At 47.4% G+C, this 18894-nt stretch overlaps 1 protein-coding gene across 3 annotated transcripts in view; it reads right to left on the bottom strand.

The window, feature by feature from the left end:
• The window catches only part of kif2c (kinesin family member 2C), a 97578-nt gene that overhangs the window by 15737 nt on the left and 62947 nt on the right, over nucleotides 1–18894 (bottom strand). For all 3 annotated transcript variants that reach the window (XM_038794068.1, XM_038794070.1, XM_038794069.1), the window contains 4 exons: nucleotides 17660–17751; nucleotides 15480–15622; nucleotides 14383–14587; nucleotides 2088–2198 (listed from right to left, as the gene is read on the bottom strand). In XM_038794068.1, the coding sequence (XP_038649996.1) occupies nucleotides 2088–2198; nucleotides 14383–14587; nucleotides 15480–15622; nucleotides 17660–17751 (551 nt within the window). The remainder of the gene's footprint in view (nucleotides 1–2087; nucleotides 2199–14382; nucleotides 14588–15479; nucleotides 15623–17659; nucleotides 17752–18894) is intronic.

Raw genomic sequence — 18894 nt, 5'->3', positions numbered from 1 at the left:
ATTGCCCGTAGTGAAAGGTTAATGGGGGGGGATTGTTGGATTACGGGTATGTGGGTTTAAGTAGGGTGATCATTGCTCGGCACAACATCGAGGGCCGAAGGGCCTGTTCTGTGCTGTACTGTTCTAAGTCTAAGTTGCTGCAACTGTACAAGGTACTAGTGAGGCCACATTTAGAATACTGTGCACAGTTTTGGTCCTCTTCTAAAGGAAAAATATATAATTGGAGGTAGTACAGAGGATGTTTATAAAAGGATAATTCCAGGTATGGAGGGACTGCCATATGATAAAAGTTTGTTCTCCTTGGAGTCTCTGCATTCAAAGGCGGGGTCATTGAACATTTTTAAGCTCCATTGTCTTGCCTAGTAAGAATCTAAAATTTTGGGGAGTAGATGGAAATGTGGAATTAGAAACAAACAGATCAGCCAGGATCTGAATGAATGGTGAGCAGGCTAGAGGTGCTGAATATTTCTGCTCTTATTTGTATATTCGTATTGTCCTTGCTTGGGCAGACCAATGGTAGTTTGCACATTTAAAAGAATTAAATTTGTAAAAATTTGCAAAACTTCACAAAAATAGTTAGAGACCAATCATAAAGCATAGGATGCCTCTGTACGCAGACAATCCACTATTGTACATCTCGGAGCCGAGCTCTTTGGTGAGGGATATAATGAGGTTGCTGAGGAGATTAGAGGTGTTTGAGGTAGAAATTGAGTTGAGGGAAAAGAGTATTTTGTGGGGTCTTCTCCAGGTGTAGGGGTGGGAATAAGTGTATGTGTGTGTGTGTGTGAGTTAGAGAGAGTTTGAGAGAGAGAGAGTTTGAGAGAGAGAGAGTTTGAGAGAGAGAGAGTTTGAGAGAGAGAGAGTTTGAGAGAGAGAGAGTTTGAGAGAGAGAGAGAGAGAGAGATTGAGAGAGTTTGAGAGAGAGAGAGAGAGAGAGTTTGAGAGAGAGAGAGTTTGAGAGAGAGAGTGTTTGAGAGAGAGAGATTGAGAGTTTGAGAGTTTGAGAGTGAGAGAGAGAAAGAGAGAGAGAGAGAGAGAGAGAGAGAGAGAGAGAGAGAGAGAGAGAGAGAGAGAGAGAGAGAAGAGAGAGTGAGTGCAGAAAGTGAGAGAGAGAGAGAGAGAGAGAGAGAGAGAGAGAGAGAGAGAGAGATGAAGGATTTGTTTTTGGAGGGATGGTCTGCAAGCTTGGAGGAGTTGGAGGGGTGAAGTTTGGGCTCCAGCGTGAAGACAGCTTCAGATACATACAGGTGCAGAACTTCGCGAGAAAGGTTTTCCGACGGCATCATTCTCTTTGTTGCTGGAGGAGGTGCTGTCGGTAATGGGGCTGGAGTCGTTTTGGTGATTTACGTAGGATCATGGAGAAGGATAAGGTGCCCGTGGAAGGGATTAAGCCCAAGTGAGAGAAGGAGCTGGGCATGGAGGGATTATGGTGCAAGGTTCTGTAGAGGGTTAATGCCTCAACCTTGTCATGAGGCTGGGGTCTATTTCAAGTGATGCACAGATCACACTTATCGAAGGCAAGGATGAGCCGACTATTTTGACGGGGCAGAGGATAGCTGTGACTGGTGCGAGAGTGGCCCAGCCAATCATGTTCATATGTTCTGGTCTTGCCCAAAGTTGGAGAAATTTTGGGGGGTGCTTTTGGCAACATGTCAGAGGTCCCACAGTGGTAGAACTGGAGCCTGGTCCCCTGGACGCCACATTCAGGGTGTCAGACCTGCCGGAGTTGCAGATGAGCGCAGGGGCAGATGTCTTCGTCTTGTTGATCGCTCACAGGCAGATCCTGTTGGGGTGAAGGTCAGCTTCCCCTCCCCATGCCTCGTGGCTGGAGGATCTAATGGAGCTCCTGTACTTGGAGATGGTGAAATTTGCTCTGAGCGGAGCAGATGAGGGGTTCCACGAGAGATGGGGATTGTTTATCTTACACTTTGGGCATGGGCTATGGCTTCCGTCAAAGAGTTTGGGTCCTGGGGGGCGGGGCAGGTCTGTGCTTATTCTTTGTAAAAATGTTAAAACATTGAAAATTTTAACAAAGATATACATCTTTTTAAATAAACCAATCATAAACTGCAGCACAGAAAACCTACCATGCAAGTCCTAGAGTTTTCACCAATAAATGAATCTCTCAGTACCAGGGTCAACTTGCTTGCTCGAAATGGCGTATAGATATTGTTCCTCCCCAGTGACCGAATGCACTCCTGGAATACAAAAAACTATTACCACAAAGTACAAGGAATACACATTTTTAAATGGAGCAGACAATTCCTCAACTCCTTCCAAACTACTATTTCATTAAAGCAACAAGTATCACCACATAGACCACAGCGGTTCAAGGAAGCCCACCACTTCCTCAAGGACCATTAGGGATGGATAATAAAACCTGGCCTAATCTAGCAACACCAACATCCCAAAAATAAATTAAAACAAAACCCTCCAAATTTTAGCGTGGTTAAGTTTTTCTAAACATGGCTCTTTTCCCACTTTTTATTTAAAAAAAAATCTTTTTATTGGTATTTCCCATATTTATAAGCAGTTGTACATATACACATCACATTTTTCTCGCACGCGCTAATTTCCTTTATTATACAGAGAGGTTTAGTTTGTCCTTCGTTTAACTGAACCTACGTGCATTACATTGCCCTCTGGATCGGTCTATGGTTCCTTCCCCGTTGCTTCCCCCCCCCCCCCCCCACCCCCGGCAGTGCATTTCTTTTATTTTCCGGACAGAATGGAATAATCTCTCGTGGTTTCCCCGCCTCCCCCCCGGTTCGCAGTCTTTTGGTACCTCATCTATCTTGGTGTTTTAAAAAATTCTTATTTGGTTACTCCGCGTTGCTGGCCTCGAACAGGTTTTGGAACAGGCCGACAAACTGCCCCCAAGTATCCAGGAAGCCTTCGTCTGACCCTCGGATGGTGTACTTAATCTTCTCCGGGCGGAGAAATTCCGAAAGTGAGCCAGTCTGCAGCTGTGGGCGGTGCTGCCGATCGCCAGCTGAGCCGGATTCTCCGGCGTGCGATTAGGGAACCGGAAGTGAGGGCGTTGGCCCCCTTCCCCATGTGCAACTCTGGCTGCTCCGATACCCCGAAGATTGCCACTATTGGGCATGGATTCACCCTCACCCCCTCAACCTTGGACATTGCCTCGGAGAAGGCTGTCCAGAACCCAGCAAGCTTGGGGCAAGCCCAAAACATGTGGGTATGGTTGGCCGGGCCGCTCTGGCACCACTCACATTGGTCCTCCACCTCCGGGAAGAATCTGCTCATTCCGGTTCTGGTCAGGTGCACTCTGTGCACCACTTTGAGCTGCAATAGGCTTAGCCTTGCGCAGGAGGTGGAGTTCACCCTGCTCAGTACTTCACTCCAGAGTTCCCATCCTATCTCTGTCCCCAGTTCGTCCTCCCATTTTTGTCTGCTCACGTCCAATGGAGTCTGGGCTCTGTCCAGTAGCTGCCCTTATATTTTCCCACATAGCCCCCCTTGTGCCCATCAGGTCCTCTAATAGTATGGTTTCTGGGGCCCCGGGGTGCCCCACTGTCTCTTTGCAGAGGAAGTGTTTTATTTGGAGGCGTTTCATTTTCTGTCCTTTTACCATAGAATTTACAGTGCAGAAGGAGGCCATTCGGCCCATCGAGTCTGCATTGGCTCTTGGAAAGAGCATCCTACCCAAGGTCAACACCTCCACCCTATCCCCATAACCCAGTAACCCCACCCAACACAAAGAGCAATTTTGAACACTAAGGGCAATTTATCCTGGCCAATCCACCTAACCTGCACACCGTTGGACTGTGGGAGGAAACCGGAGCACCCGGAGCAAACCCATGCACACACGGGGAAAATGTGCAGACTCCGCACAGACAGTGACCCAAGCCGGAATCGAACCTGGGACCCTGGAACTGTGAAGCAATTATGCTATCCACAATGCTACCGTGCTGCCCTCCACAATGCTCCCTTTTGCTAGCCTCCACTTCCTCGTCAGTTCATCTAGTGTCACCAGTCTGTACCCTACGTAGCAGTCCCCGACCGTCAGTGCCCCAGTCCGGCCTCAATCTTTTGAAGGTGGTATCCAGCATGGCTGGGGGGACTCTGTGATTGCTGCAGATAGGGGCCACGAGGGACATTTTGGTTATCCCGAAGTGCTGTCTCAACCGGGTCCACATTCTCAGCGTGGCCACTACCACTGGGCTCATTGTGTATCTTGTGGAGGAGGATGGGAGTGCTGCTGTGGCCAGGGCCCGGAGGGTCGTTCCTTTACAGGATGCCTCCTCCATTTGTACCCACTCCGAGTCGGATTTTTGTACCCACCCCCTCACTCTTTCTGCCCTTGCTGCCCAGTGGTAGTATTGTAGGTTTGGTAAGGCAAAGCCCCCTTTGACTTTCCTTCTTTGCAGTGTCTGTTTGGGAATTCTAGTGTTCTTAGCCCCCACACAAACGCCATGATTACACAGTCTACGTTTTGGAAAACGGCCTTGGGGATGAAGATCGGAATGGATCTAAACAGGAAGAGGAACCTTGGCAGTACGTTCACCTTGATCGTCTGCACTTTCCCCGCCAGAGAGTGGGAGTGAGCCGCACTTTTGAAGGCCTCTTCTTACTTCCTCCACCAGCCTGGTCAGGATCCACTTGTGGATCTGTGTCCAGTCTCTGGCTATCTGGATCCCCTGGTAGCAGAATCGGTTCTGGGCTGTTTTGAACAGCTCTCTCCCTCCCCCATTTGGGTTCACTGGGAATGCCTCGCTTTTGCCCAGGTTAAGTTTGTAGCCTGAGAAGGTTCCAAACTCTTTCAGTATTTGCAGTATTGCCATCAGTCCCTCCTGTGGCTTCGAGACATAGAGAAGCAGGTCATCTGCATAGAGTGAGACTCTGTGCTCTCTGCCTCCTCTCCGGATTCCCTTCCAGCCTTTCGTGTCCCGCAGGGCTATCACCAGGGGTTCGATCGCTTGTGCAAACAAGAGTGGGGACAGGGGGCAGACCGGTTTTGCTCCTCTCTGCAGCTGGAAGTATTCAGAGCTGGTGGTGTTAGTTCAGACGCTTGCTTTGGGAGCATTGTACAGGAGCCTCACCCAGGCAGTGAAGCCCACTCCTAGCCCAAACCGTTCCAGTACTTCGAGGAGGTATTTCCATTCAACTCTGTCAAAGGCTGGGCAGCACGGTGGCCTAGTGGTTAGCACAACCGCCTCACAGGCGCTGAGGTCCCAGGTATGATCCCGGCTCTGGGTCACTGTCCGTGTGGAGTTTGCACGTTCTCCCAGTGTCTGCGTGGGTTTCGCCCCCACAACCCAAAAATGTGCTGTGCAGAGTAGGTGGTAATCTAAATTTAAAAAAATAAAAAACTCTCAAAGGCCTTTTCTGCGTCCAGGGAGACGATCACCTCTGGTGTTCTCTCCCCAGAGGGGGTCATTATTACGTTCAGCAGCCGCCTGATGTTCACTGTGAGCTGCCTACCATTGACAAAGCCCTTAGGTCCTCTGCGACCACCTCCGGTACGCAGCCCTCCAGCCTTTTGGCCAGGATCTTTGCGAGTATTTTCACATCCACGTTCAGCAGTGAAATGGGTCTGCATGATCCACATTCCGTCAGGTCTTTATCTTTTTTGTGTATCAGTGAAATTGTGGCCTGCGCTAGCGTGGGGGGCAGAGTGCCCCTTGCCAGTGAGTCCGCGAACATGTCCCTTAAGTGTGGGGCCATGACTGGTGCAAATTCTTTGTAGAAGTCCGCCGGGAACCCGTCGGGTCCAAGTGCCTTCCCCGTCTGCATGGAGCTGATGCTCTCCATGATTGCTCCCTGGTCTATTGGTGCGTCCAGCTCCCGCCGTCTGTCTTCCCCCACAACTGGTAGTTCCAGTCTGTCTAGGAACGGTTTCATCCTCGCGTCCCCGTTGGGGGGCTCAGAGGCGTACAGACCCCGGTAGAAGGTCTCAAATGCCCAATTGACCTCCTTTGGTTCTGTTACCAGTCTGCCTCCGCTATCCTTTACCTGCACTATTTCCTTTGTGGCTGCCTGCTTTTTCAGCTGGTGAGCCAATAGGCGGCCAACCTTGTCTCCGTTTTCGTAGAAGGTCCCCCGTGTCTGGTGGAGTTGGTACACTGCTTTCCTAGTGAATAGCAGGTTAAAGTCCATTTGCAGCTTTTGTCTCTCTGCCAGCAGCTCTAAAGTCAGGGCCTCGAAGTATCTTCTGTCGACTTCCAGGATGGAGTCCACCAGTTGTTGCCTGGCCACCCTCTCTGCTTGCCTTTTAGGCTATGATCTCCCCTCTAATCACAGCCTTCAGTGCCTCCCAGAACGTAGAGGGTGAGACCTCCCCGTTTTGGTTGTTAGTAACGTAGTCGCCTATGGCCCGCGATGTTTTCTGACAGAAGGCCTTGTCGGCCAGGAGGTCTGTGCCCAGCCTCCATGTGGGGCGCTGGCCCCGGCCGGTCTCCAACCTAACATCCATACTGTGTATAGCGTGGTCAGAGATAACAATCGTGGAGTATTCCGTTCCCGTGATCCCTGAAAGCACCGATTTCCCCACTGCAAAGTCGTCGATACGGGTATATATCTTGTGTACTTGAGAAGTATGAAAATTCCTCTTCTCCCGGGTGCATGCTACAGGATGTGGGGTGGGGGGGGGAAGAGGAGGTAGCAATATTAATTAGCAAGAGGACGTGGTTTACAGAAACCTAGACAGTTACGGACCCAGGGGGACGGTAAGGGAGCCTCCATGGGTCCACCGCCCCATCTGCTCCATAAATGCTCCTGGTTCCCGAGCCATGCCAGTCTTTTTCCCTGCTCTGGGGTTTGATCGGTCGGTCAGTGGGTCCTGTACACAGTTGAAGTCGCCCCGCCATGATCAGTCGGTGTGTGTCAAGGTGTAGGATTTCTGCCATGGTCTTCTTTATAAATTCTCTGTCGTCCCAGTTGGGAGCGCACACATGTATCAGTATGACCGGTGCCCCTTCCAGGACACCGCTGACCATGACATACCATCCCCCTGGGTCCGTAACTGTCTTGGTTTACGTAAACCCCGTCCCCATGCTGATTAATATTGCTACCCCCTAGCCCTCGTCCTGTAGCAAGAGTGGTATGTCTGTCCCACCCAGCCCTTTCTTAACAGCAGTCGGTCCTTCTCCCTCAGGTACGTCTCTTGTATGTAGATTATGTCTGCTTTTAGGCTTCTTAGGTGGGTGAAGATTCTGGATCTTTTCACCGGGCCGTAGAGTCCCCTTGCGTTCCAGGTAACAATCCTGGTGGGAGTTTTCGAACCCCCGGTCCTGCTGGCTCACCCATACTTACCTGGTGGACGCACCGCTGCACTTCCAGGGTTTCCCGGGGATAGGGAGCCTCCCAAAATGGCCAAGGTCGCCACTCCTCGCCAGGTCGGACCCCAGGGCTCCTGGGTTTTCTTTTATACAGGGGCCACCCAACATGGCCACCAGCTATGTGTATGCCACGTGGCTGCGCCCCTGCACTCCAGGGTCTCCCTTCGCCCTGCTGAGTGGCTGTTTGCGGCACCATCTTGGTTCCTCGCCCTGCTCCATGCCTGCTGAGGCCTGTGTTCGTGCTGCTCATCTACCTCACCCTTGTCTTTGCTTCTCTTTTGTTCTGCGCTCTCCCACCGACTCTCTTTCGTCCCTGTTCCTCTGTCCACCCCCTGTGTTCTCCCCCCCCCCCCCCTTCAGCCCTGCCCCCCCCCCCATCTCTGTGCCAGGCGCTCCCTCTCCCTCGAGTAGTGAGTCGCGGCCCTACTTTCCCTACCGCGGCCCTCCCGTGTTTGCCCTCCTCGCTAGCACAGTGGCCCCCCTTCCCAGTACTTGCCCTGCTCTGGTCCTGTTTTACCTTCCTTTTGCTAGCCCTGGTCTCGCCCTCCTGTCCACCGTTCTCACCCTCATTCACCTTGCTTCGCTCCACCCCCCCATTGCATTGAGAGATGGAACGAGCCCGGGAACGAGTTAGCACAGTCCCGCACAGTGTACCAAACACGTGTGTACAGTTCGTGATTGTATTGTCTGTTTGCGGTCTGCCCTCTGCTCTTTGTTCCTATTCTTCCTTTCTTTTCCATCCCCCGTCGCTTTCATGATGGCCGTTCCGGCTGTCCCTCCCCCAGTTTGTTTGCTCTAACGAACTCCTCAGCTGCCGCTGGGGTGGTAAAAAACCGCTCCTTCCCCTCAAATGTTACCCAGAGTTTGGCCGGGCATAGCATCCCAAATTTCACATTACTTTCATAGAGTGCTGATTTGGCCCTGTTGAATTCAGCCCTTCTTTTGGCCAGGTCCACCCCAATGTCCTGGTACACCCTTTTGGTCTTCCCTTCCCACGTGCTCGATTTCATCTGCCGGGCCCACTTTAGGATTTCTTTCCTCGTCTTGGAACCTGTGCAGCTTCATGATAATCGCTCTGGGCTGCTCCCCGGCTTTGGGCCTGGGTCGGAGCGACCTGTGCGCCCTGTCGATTTCAGGGGGTTTGGAAATTTCTCCCTTCCCACTAGCTTGCCCAGCATTTAGGTGATGAAGCCTATTGGGTCTCTGCCCTCAATCCCCTCTGGCAGACCCACTATTTTAACATACTGCCGCCTGGACCCATTTTTCTGGTCCTCCACTTTCCCTCTTCGGCTCCCCTGGGTCGTTACCAGCCTTTTTACCTCGGTTTCCGGAGTTACCATCCTGTCGTTCTGGTCCGAGGCGGCCCTCTCCAACTCCTGAATAATTTTCTCCTGCGCCTCCACCTTCCTTTCCAGGCCGTTAATGATTCACTGCATTTTGTCCATTGTCTCCGCCAGCATCTCCTTCATCATTCTGTGGAGCTCCGTCCTGAGTGCCTCCCTCATGGCGTTTATCTCCTTTTTTATCTCCTTTATGGCATTTATTTCAGTTTTTAGCACGCTTCTCCATTTCTCCCCCTGTGCGGGACTTTAAATTTAAAAAAAAAAACTCACTGGGAAACCCCCCGAAAAAAGCCGCAATTTTGTGGATGTGCGGGAGCGCCTTTGCTGCTGCCGCACAGTTCGCGATCGCCACCGGAAGTCCACCGCACCAGTGGCAACTTAACTAGTGTCTAATTTTCTGGCCTTGCGGGCCCTAACACTACGCCTAGGCGGTTTCCCAGATGGTACAGCAGGAGTGGAGGCGGCCTGCTGTGATATCAGCCCTGCGATCTGGGTTCCTGTTGACAACTATCTTCAATGGCGATCGGGCCTGATGGGCTCAGCGGCTGCTCGGGCATCCCTGTTCTGCCCGCTGCCCACCAGATGCACCTGGGACAGGAGGGTGGGGAGTCCAAGGTGCTGCGGTGCTCCGGCACCTCCCCTGCGGGAGTCAACATCACGGGCCCCATCACCTCCTCCTCCCTCAGGATGTCCGGTGGACCAGGGCTACTTCATGAGACTGGAGTGCGAGTGGAGCTATCCTCAGAGGTACCCCCGCCACCTCACTCCACCAGTCCTGGAGGCCTGCTCTGGTCTCGACCAGGGTCTGCATGCTCGTGGCCATGGAGCACAGGGAGTGGACCATCTCCATCTGGGACTGTGCAACATCACCCATTGACTGTGCCACCACCTTCAGGGTTTGAATAGTTTTCTCCGGCCTTTCTTTCCTTTCCAGCCGTTAATGTTTCGCCGCATGTTATCCGCTGTCTCCGGCAGCATCCCCCTCGTCATTGTGTGGAGCTCCGTCCCAAGTGCTGCCCTCATGGCGCTTATCTCAGTTTTTATCTCCTTTATTTCCGTTTTCAGCACGCTTCTCCATTCCTCCCCCTGTGCAGGGGGCAGGCGGTCGCCGTGTCCTGTTCCTGCTCGGCTCGCCAGCTTTTCCGCTTCCGATACGCCTGAACCTCCACGTCGCCCGGTGGGGGTTTCTGCCTGCGCGGCCGCACCTCCTGCTTTTTTCCTTCACCATCACCCTCGCTGCTGCTCCTTCTTACATCTCGCTATCCCCCCCCGATTTATTGTTTGCAGGCATATTTCTGTTATGTGCCTTTCTCTTTCTCCCCCCCCTGGGTTTTGGTGAGAAAAATAAATTATTTTTTTGTCCCCCCCCCTCAAGGGTTTTTTTCTCCTTTTAAAGACAATTTCTTTTCGTTTTGAAAGTTTTAAAAAAAAATTTCAGGAGGGGAACAAGAAAGGTTGAATAAAAAAGAAGTTGTTTTGTTTTTGTGTTATCCTCTCCGTGCTCTGACTTTCAGGCAGTTTCTGAGCAATCCCCACTCCTCCTCCACGTGCAGCTCACCGGAACCAGTCTCTCCTCTTTTTTTCTCTCCCCTCTTCAGCTCCGTGGGATGGAGCTTTGGCGCCTGGGCAGGGCCAGTTTCGCGGGTCATTAAATTAATATTTTTAAAAATAAAAACCTCACCGGGAAACCCCCCGAAAAAAACAGCGATTTTGTGGGTGTGCGGGAGCGTCTTTGCTGCGGCAGCTCCGTTCGCGATCGCCACTTGTGGTGAATTTAACTTAGTAATTCACTGTATTTACCAATACCATTGTAAGCGCAGTAGCGTTATCCGACCACTAGGGGGAGTAGCTCTGGGAATGTGCAGGAGTTTGTACCGGGCTCCACCCTTGGCTCCGCCCATGACCCCTAGACTGCTGTATAAATACCCTTGTCCAGAGCCAGCCTGCGAGAGTTCAACGGGTAATAGACTGGCTCTGTAGTAAGTAGATTAAAACCACTGTTCATATCTTAAAGCACGTGCCTAGTGAATTGATGGTTCCACAAATTTAATCTAGGCCCTTTGAACGCCTCGCAATTGATTTCAAAGGACCACTCCCCTAAACTAACAAGAACGTTTACTTTCTAAACGTCGTAGATGAGTTCTCCCGTTTCCCATTTGCTATCCCGTGCCCCGACATGACCTCCCACACAGTCATTAGGGTCCTGCATAGCATCTTCACCCTGTTTGGTTTCCCTAGCTACGTGCACAGCGACCGGGCTTCGTCCTTCATGAGCGACGAGCTGCGTCAGTACCTGCTCGACAAGGGCATTGCCTTGAGCAGAACTACCAGTTACAACCCCAGGGGGAACGGGCAGGTGGAGAGGGAGAACGCGACGGTCTGGAAGACCGTCCTACTGACCCTCCGGTCTAGAAAGCTCCAAGTCTCCCAGTGGCAGGAAGTCCTCCCAGACACGCTCCACGCTATTAGGTCCCTCCTATACACAGCGACCAATCAGACCCCTCACGAGAGGCTCTTCATTTTTTCCAGGGGCACTACCACGGGGGTCTCACTTCCGGCATGGCTGAGGACACCGGGCCCGGTACTGCTGAGGAAACACGTCAGGGCACACAAAACCGACCCCCTTGTTGAGAAGGTGCGCCTGCTCCACTCCAACCCCCAGTACGCCTTTGTCGAGTTCCCCGACGGCCGTCAGGACACAGTATCCCTCCGGGATCACCCGCCAGATCCAGCGCCCCCTCTACCTCCACAGAAGGACCACTCACCCTACACCCCATGCTGCCGCCCCCTCACGCTCCCGAGCCCACTCCACCAGTTCCGTGCACCCGCGCCGGCTAGCCCCCAGTCGAACCAGAAGAGTATGAAGCTCGGACACAGCCCTCCCCAGAGTCCGCCATCGTACCCCAGCACACAACACCCATCCAGACACCGCAAGAGGCTGCAACCCCGGTGCTCCGCAGATCACAGCGGACAGTTCGACCACCGGACAGACTTACTTGGTAGACCACCACCCCCACCGGACTTGATTTTTTTTGCAGGGGGTGAATGTAACTTAGTAATTCACACTGCATTTACAAATACCATTGTAAGCGCAGTAGCGTTATCCGATCACTAGGGGAGTAGCTCTGGGAATGCTCAGGAGTTTGTACTGGGTTCCACCCTTGGCTCCGCCCACGACTCCTCCCCCTAGACTGCTGTATAAATACCCTTGTCCAGAGCCAGCCTGCAGTTCATCGAGAGTTCAACAGGTAACAGGCTGGCTCTGTAGTAAGTAGATTAAAACCACTGTTCATATCTTAAAGCAAGTGTCTAGTAAATTGATGGTTCCATCACCACTGCTGGTTCTTTTTACCCCCACTTATAATCCAATAGTTTCCACTGACTGGAATGGAGTGTATCTCATGCATGGAAAATGGTTATCTTAGTTACAGCAATCAACCAGCATTAGTCCAGAGGCCACAGAAGGCAGGCAAAGCACTGAAAATCAGGGGACGGAATTTTCCACAGAGCCTGCTGAGTTTCAACACTAGCCAGCAGCAGGATCCTCTGGTCCTGTTGTCAACAGGGCTTCCCATTGAATACAGTTCTCGCCGCTGGAAAATCCCATGGCGTCAGCAGGACTCCCTGGCGCGAATGGCCGGAAGATTTCACATACTAGACAATGTTCGCTGAGTGAACAAATAAAACTCTAGTAGTAACCAATCTCCGTCTTATAACAAGTGCTTTTGAAAAATACGCATTCACAGGCATTATAAAAGTTAAAAGGGCTATAAGATTAGAGAGCGGTCAAATATTCCAAAACAAAAAAGTTGAGCAATTACACCAAAACTGGTCCTGCGATAGGCAATTTCAAAATCTCTTACTAAAACACAGACTAAAATTTAATCATGAGAGGAGTAATACATAAAAAATATTCATGCTATAAACATACAATGCATAAATAAAACATGTAATATTCATGGATATTACACAAACATAGAATTACACAACCCCATAATACCAGATTTCCCCTGTGAATTTACATTTGTTAAGAAGAGACAAAGTCTCGAATCCCTATGGAGCAAGAATCATACCACTGAAGGAGGCCACTCATGCTGGCTCTTTAGAACAAGATAGACTTGATCTCATACTGTTCATTAAAAGAAAACCTTTAATGAAATTGGCATCCACCACCTTTCGGGTAGAGCATTTCAAATTCTGGAAACTCAAATTCTCCACATCTTTTTTCTAGATCCTGTCAATGATTTTAAAATTTATGACCTCTGGTTATTGAACCACTTGATTAGCATTGGAGAAACATATTTTGATACTGAGATTAAAGATCATAATTACTTTAAATGTACTGTTCATTTGCAATGTTTAATAAGGGAACAATGATCAAAATCTATTATGAAACCTCTTAATACGCAATCTCATAACCGCTTCTGTTCCTGGAGACTGAAAGTCAACATCCTGATAAACCACCTCTGTACTCTGAAGGTCTGTACATCTTTCCTGAAGTGTTATGTCCATAAATGTCCACAATACTCTAAGCAGAGTCCTAACCGGTGATTTAAAGTTCCAACATGATCAGACAAATTACTGCGGATGCTGGAATCTGAAACGAAAGAGAAAATGCTGGAAAATCTCCACGTGCAGCTCCCACTGTGGAGTGAGAAGGAAAGATCATCTTTCATTCTCACTCCACAGTATAAATATTTCCCACTTTCTCTATCTGTTAGCTTTGACAAAAAGTCACTAGACTCGAAACGTTTGCTCTTTTCTCTCCCTAGATACTGCCAGACCTGCTGTGATTTTCCAGCATTTTCTCTTTCGTTCCACCATGATCAGTTTGCTTTTACATTCTATTCTTCCATTTATAAATGCTTGGAAAAAAAAACTAATGGCCATATCTAAGGATGTGTGTAAAATGGACATAGATCTTGCTGTTCACCTAAAATGTTCCAAATTGTAACATTTATATTATACAGTTTTTCCAATGGTGTTCTCAAACTGCATCACATTTCTTGCATTGCACTCCTTCTGCCTTGCTTCTGCCCAATTCATCCATCATTACTGTCTAAAGTTTGGTATCATCTGCAAATTTTGTAATGCTGCTCCTTAAACCTCAGTCCAGGTCTTCTATAAAAAGAAAAGTGAAACTGGAACATCAACTACAAACCACTTCCAACTCTGAAATAATATCCATCGCTCCACCACTATTTCTAGTCAGAGCTAATGTTGTGTCCACACTCTTTCTCTCTCTTCTTCCCCCCCCCCCCCCCTCCCGACTTATTTGGGCTTTCACACTCCACAAGCTAATACAAATTCGGCAAAGCTTTCCCTTGTAAAAGTCCAAATAATTGGTTTTAATACAGGTATAGTGCAAGACAAAGGTATTTGCTTGGAGAGGCCAGAAAACCAGGTATCGTTCTCCTTAAAGCAAAGATGCCAATAGAAGAATTTGAATTACAAGGGGTTTGATAGAATGAATAAGAGGAAACCTGTTCACAATGACAGCTTGGGTCAATAACCCAAAGACATAGATTAAGGCAAAAATAATTTGAGACGCAGAGATGAGGAGTGAACTTTGGAATGTATTACTTGTGAAGGAAAGATGGTGGAAGAAGATTTTTCAAAAAGGAAAACTGGATCAGCTCCTTCCTGGGAACATTAGCGAATGGATAAGAGGAACTCACAAGGAAGTGCATGCAAAAGTTTTGAGATAGATCAGTACTTTTTCATGTCCAGGATACACTTACTTTCAAGGCAAGTAGGCTTTTATTAATCTCTGCACCTTCCATTCGAGTTTGTCGATCTGCACTGCTGGTATCAGCACCCCGCTCATTTCCAGCCAGATCAATGAGGGAAAACTGTCCATAAAGCTTATCATTTCGCCGAAGAATAATCTGGAATACTGCATGAGATCTGGAGGAGTTGCTATTTGCAGAGGTTTGTCCTGATGTTCTACAAAAATGAAAAAAAAAAACACCTGTAATCTCTTAACAGTGTACTACAAAACAGCAAGCAGGTACTATTTGTTCAATTAATTGAGTTTAAAATATTCAATTTTTATAATCTTGAAATTCATCTCATGCAGAAGATGTTTCAGCGACTGGAGTGCTCACTCTTTGCATCTCAGAATGCAATGCCAGCACATTTTGCTACCATGGTCCCTCCAAGATTCAGGTTCTACTTTTCGCATGGACACCGAGTGAGACTTTGCATCCTCGAGCTGCCAGAATTGTAACCTGCCACCGTCTCACAATATATTATACATTCTAAATTATGCAACGTCAGGAGTGAAATACTGTACACAATGCATTGCATAAATACCACAACAACTCTAAGACAGCCTATGATGAGCTAGAGCTAATTCAGTATGTGCCTGTAATTTCATAGAGTTTACAGTGCAGAAGGCGGCCATTCGGCCCATCGAGTCTGCACCGGCCCTTGGAAAGAGCACCCTACTTAAGCGCTCACCTCCATCCTATCCTCGTAACCCCACCCAACATTAAGGGCAATTTAGCATGGCCAATCCATCTAACCTGCACATCGTTGGACTGTGGAGGAAACCCACCCAGACACAGAGAGAAAGTGCAGACTCCGCATGGACAGTGACTCAACTGGGAATTGAACCAGGGACCCTGGAGCTGTGAAGCAACAGTGCTACCCACTGTGCTGCCATGCCATCCACAGGCACGTGTTCAAGAAAAATGCCAATACATGGAGAAAATTAAGTCAGTTTTAAAACTCGTCATGTTTCTTTTCTGAGGCAAGAGAATCTGGGGCGCGGGGGGGAGAAACTAAAGGCAAGTTCCTTAAAAAAAAACAATAGAAAACTGCTAGAGTGGATTACCTGTAATTGTTCCCCATATCGATATTCATGATCACATCGTCGACACAGTAGACGGTCTGCTCCAAGAGTCCTACAATCTGTACTTGTTGTTTATTGTCTTCCATTATACGTAGCTTAGTTTTCTTATTCAAGAGATCAAATACCTGCAAAACAAGTTGCAAAATAAGAATGAGGTCAATCATTTGGCTTTAGTCACTGTTCAGAACCCAGTTTTTACTTCCATGACTTCAAACAAAGAAAACCCAGTTACCATCTGATACAAAATTCAACTGAAATTTTGAGAAGAGTCTTGGCACCGTAGAAATGACCGCTGCTTCACCGGTTTTAATCAGAATTTTAAAAGAGTTGCAGTAACCTCAACAGCTGGGATCTCAGACATAACATTCACTGGTAACATTTATATTTTGGTGTCAGAGGACTAAATCTGCTCACCTAGAATTGGACAACAGGAAAACAATCCAATAGGGGCAAGTCTTTCTCTCACGCTCAATAAAGTCAATTGTGATTGTAGACCTACCAGCTGATCTTTTTCTTCATGGCAAGTGGATTAGGTTGGGAGACGGGGGGGGGGGGGGGGGGGGGGGGGGGGGGCTAAAGTCTTCTCTGAAGTATGAAAGATAGGGAGTGACAATAGAAAAGATAAAAGTTGACAAACCTAGGCATTCTTTGTCAATCAAAACATCCTTTGTAAATCAAAACAAATTCCACCATGTTCCTCACCTTCCCCATAGCCACATATCTTACATTTCAAATATTTATCTATTTCCTCCTTAAAGGCCACACTGAAATTCAGTTCATGTAAAGAAACTTTGAGCCCCTTTCCTCAGTTACAATTTTAAGTGAATGACCCTTCTTCATGGAGTCTACAACCAAAGAAATATTTTTTCCTTATTCACTACATTTTAAAAATCTACTACCACTTACTCTTTGCTGCAGAGAAAACTTCACAACTTTTTGGTTCCTTGCCCTGGCATCACTCTAGTGAATCTCTTTTTTATGCACTCCTGGCTTTTTATATCTTTAACTCTGCATCATTGGCAACCTTAATAATGCAATCCTTCAGAACTACCTAACTTTTGTATACTTCTTATAGAACACCTTCTGAAAATCAATTCACTTCACATCTATCCATTGAGTCAGAATTGTACATTTACCTATAACCTATATTAGAGAAACTATAGCCATTTAATTTATTCTACTCCTTTCACGTATTGGCATATTATATTGGCTTCTTTGTAGCCCGCAACACAAACAACATATATCTGGAGATCCAAAAAGAAATGATGGTCACAAGCCTCTGCAGTTCGATTGTGTAGGACGAATGCCGTTTAAGAGTTCAGCTAATTCGTTCAGAACCAATTCTTCCCGCAGCTATGTTTGCTCTGCACCTTGTAGTAAACTAATGTTCTCACTAACACCATCATTGAGTTGGATGGCAGGTGATCATTCGACTTCAGAAACTAGTATAGATGGATAAACTGGGGAATGTACACCGTAAGATTAGATTTGTCGAGGTTTACCGAGGTACATTGAAAAGTATTGTTCTCCATGCAGTCCAGGCAGATTGTTTCATACATGAAAAACATAGGACCTAGGAAGGTGCAATTACTGCTGGATAAATTCATTCAAAAATGTTTTAAACATTTTCTTTTCAAAAAAAAAAGTGCCCAATTCTCCTTTTCCCTTGTAATCAAGGGGCAATTTAGCATGGCCAATTCACCTACCCTGCACATCTTTGGGTTGTGGAAGTGAGACCCACCCAGACACAAACAGAATGTGCAAACACCATACGGACAGTGATCCGGAGCCAGATCAAATCCAGGCCCTCAACACAGAGAGACAGCAATGCTAACCACTGCACGCCTGCTGGATAAATTCATATAGGCAGTTGTCATTATACAATTGTCAACAATTATAAATGAGAAAAGTTGACAAAAGAAATCTGTTTTCGTATGGAAGCACAGATTCTTTCCAAAAACTGCCATACTCTCTTCTGCTGAGCAGCCATAGTTGCAACTATTTTTAAATTAACATTAGTCTTTTTCAAAGCTAATTTTCATCTTTATCCTTACCTTTCTAAACTCCCCAACATACTTTCCACATATTTATTGTTTTCATGTAGCACGCAGCTCTTACATTTGTTTCATTCAAATTATTTTATTCATGAAGTGTGAACGTACCTTACCACTGTAGATTTCAAAAAAGCTTACGGATACTTTCAGGTTAAGATCCTTGTACCGGGGCTGTTCAAGCAGCAAAAACACGTCCTGAGCTGAAGTGAAAAATAAAGCAGAATGTTATTTTGCCTGTCATACAATAACAATACATATGAAAAATCTTGTTGATGCTGGGTTGAAGAAATAAAACAGAAAATGCTGGAAATTCTCAGCAGGTCAGACAGTTTTTGTGGAAAGAGAAGAAAAATTAACATTTTGCATCTATGCCTGTTTCATGAGAACCAAAATAATTAATTAGATATATAATAAATTTTAAGTACAGATACAGAGGTGGCGGGAAAAGGGATGGTGGTGTATGGAAGAGAACAAAACAGGTCTGTGATAGGATGGAAGGCTGGAAACATTAAATGACAGAAGAATGGTGCAAGGCAAAAGGGTACGTAAAGAAAAAGGTCTAGAGTATCTGTATTTAACAAAAAGCAGGATCATTAGCAACAATTGCTGTTCTATGAAACAGGAGCAGTGGCTATGATCTGAAACTGTTGAGCTCAATACGAGTCCAGAAGGCTGTAAAGTTCATAATCAAAAGATAATGGTGTTAATCCTTGGGCTAGCTTGGAGTACGAGGCAAAGACCAGAGAAGTCAAAATGATGACAACGCATTAAAAAGACAGATGATTGCTTAAGGATTGAATCAAGGTGTGCTGCAAGGCAAACACTCATTTTGTATTAGCTCTTCCCACCAAACAAGAGACTGCATTGTGACAGCTGAAAGAGTGATTTACTTGTACTCCACCTGGATAGAACATTTCAAATTTGGACTGGGAGAGATCAGAAGTATCTCTTGCATAGGAAAGCCAGTGTAATTGCAGAATGGAACAATGTGTCTCGGAGGGAATGCTTGAAGAGGAGGGAAGGATATGCTCGAATGGCACAATAAATTTATTGAATGTGCAGGTTGGTAGAGTGGAAGGTGAGAGTAAAGGGAATTTTATTGTGGTTCTGGGAAGGAAGGTGAGCGCAAGCGAACAGAGATACCAGGAATGAAACTGGCAGCGCAGAGCCTTGTATACTATAGTGGAGAAAAGTTTTCAATCGAGGAACACCTATCAAAAATGGTACAAAGGTGGCATACTCAGAACATGAAAAGGAGAAACTTGGGGGTAAAGAGTTTGATGGAGGATGTACAAATCAGGGTAATTTTGGGAGTCAGTATAATGGATATAGTCTATCTTTAA

Source organism: Scyliorhinus canicula, chromosome 4 (genome assembly GCF_902713615.1).
Source record: "Scyliorhinus canicula chromosome 4, sScyCan1.1, whole genome shotgun sequence".
Taxonomy (NCBI): Eukaryota; Metazoa; Chordata; class Chondrichthyes; order Carcharhiniformes; family Scyliorhinidae; genus Scyliorhinus; species Scyliorhinus canicula.
Note: the sequence above shows the minus strand (reverse complement) of the source record. Positions and strands in the feature narration are given on the sequence as shown.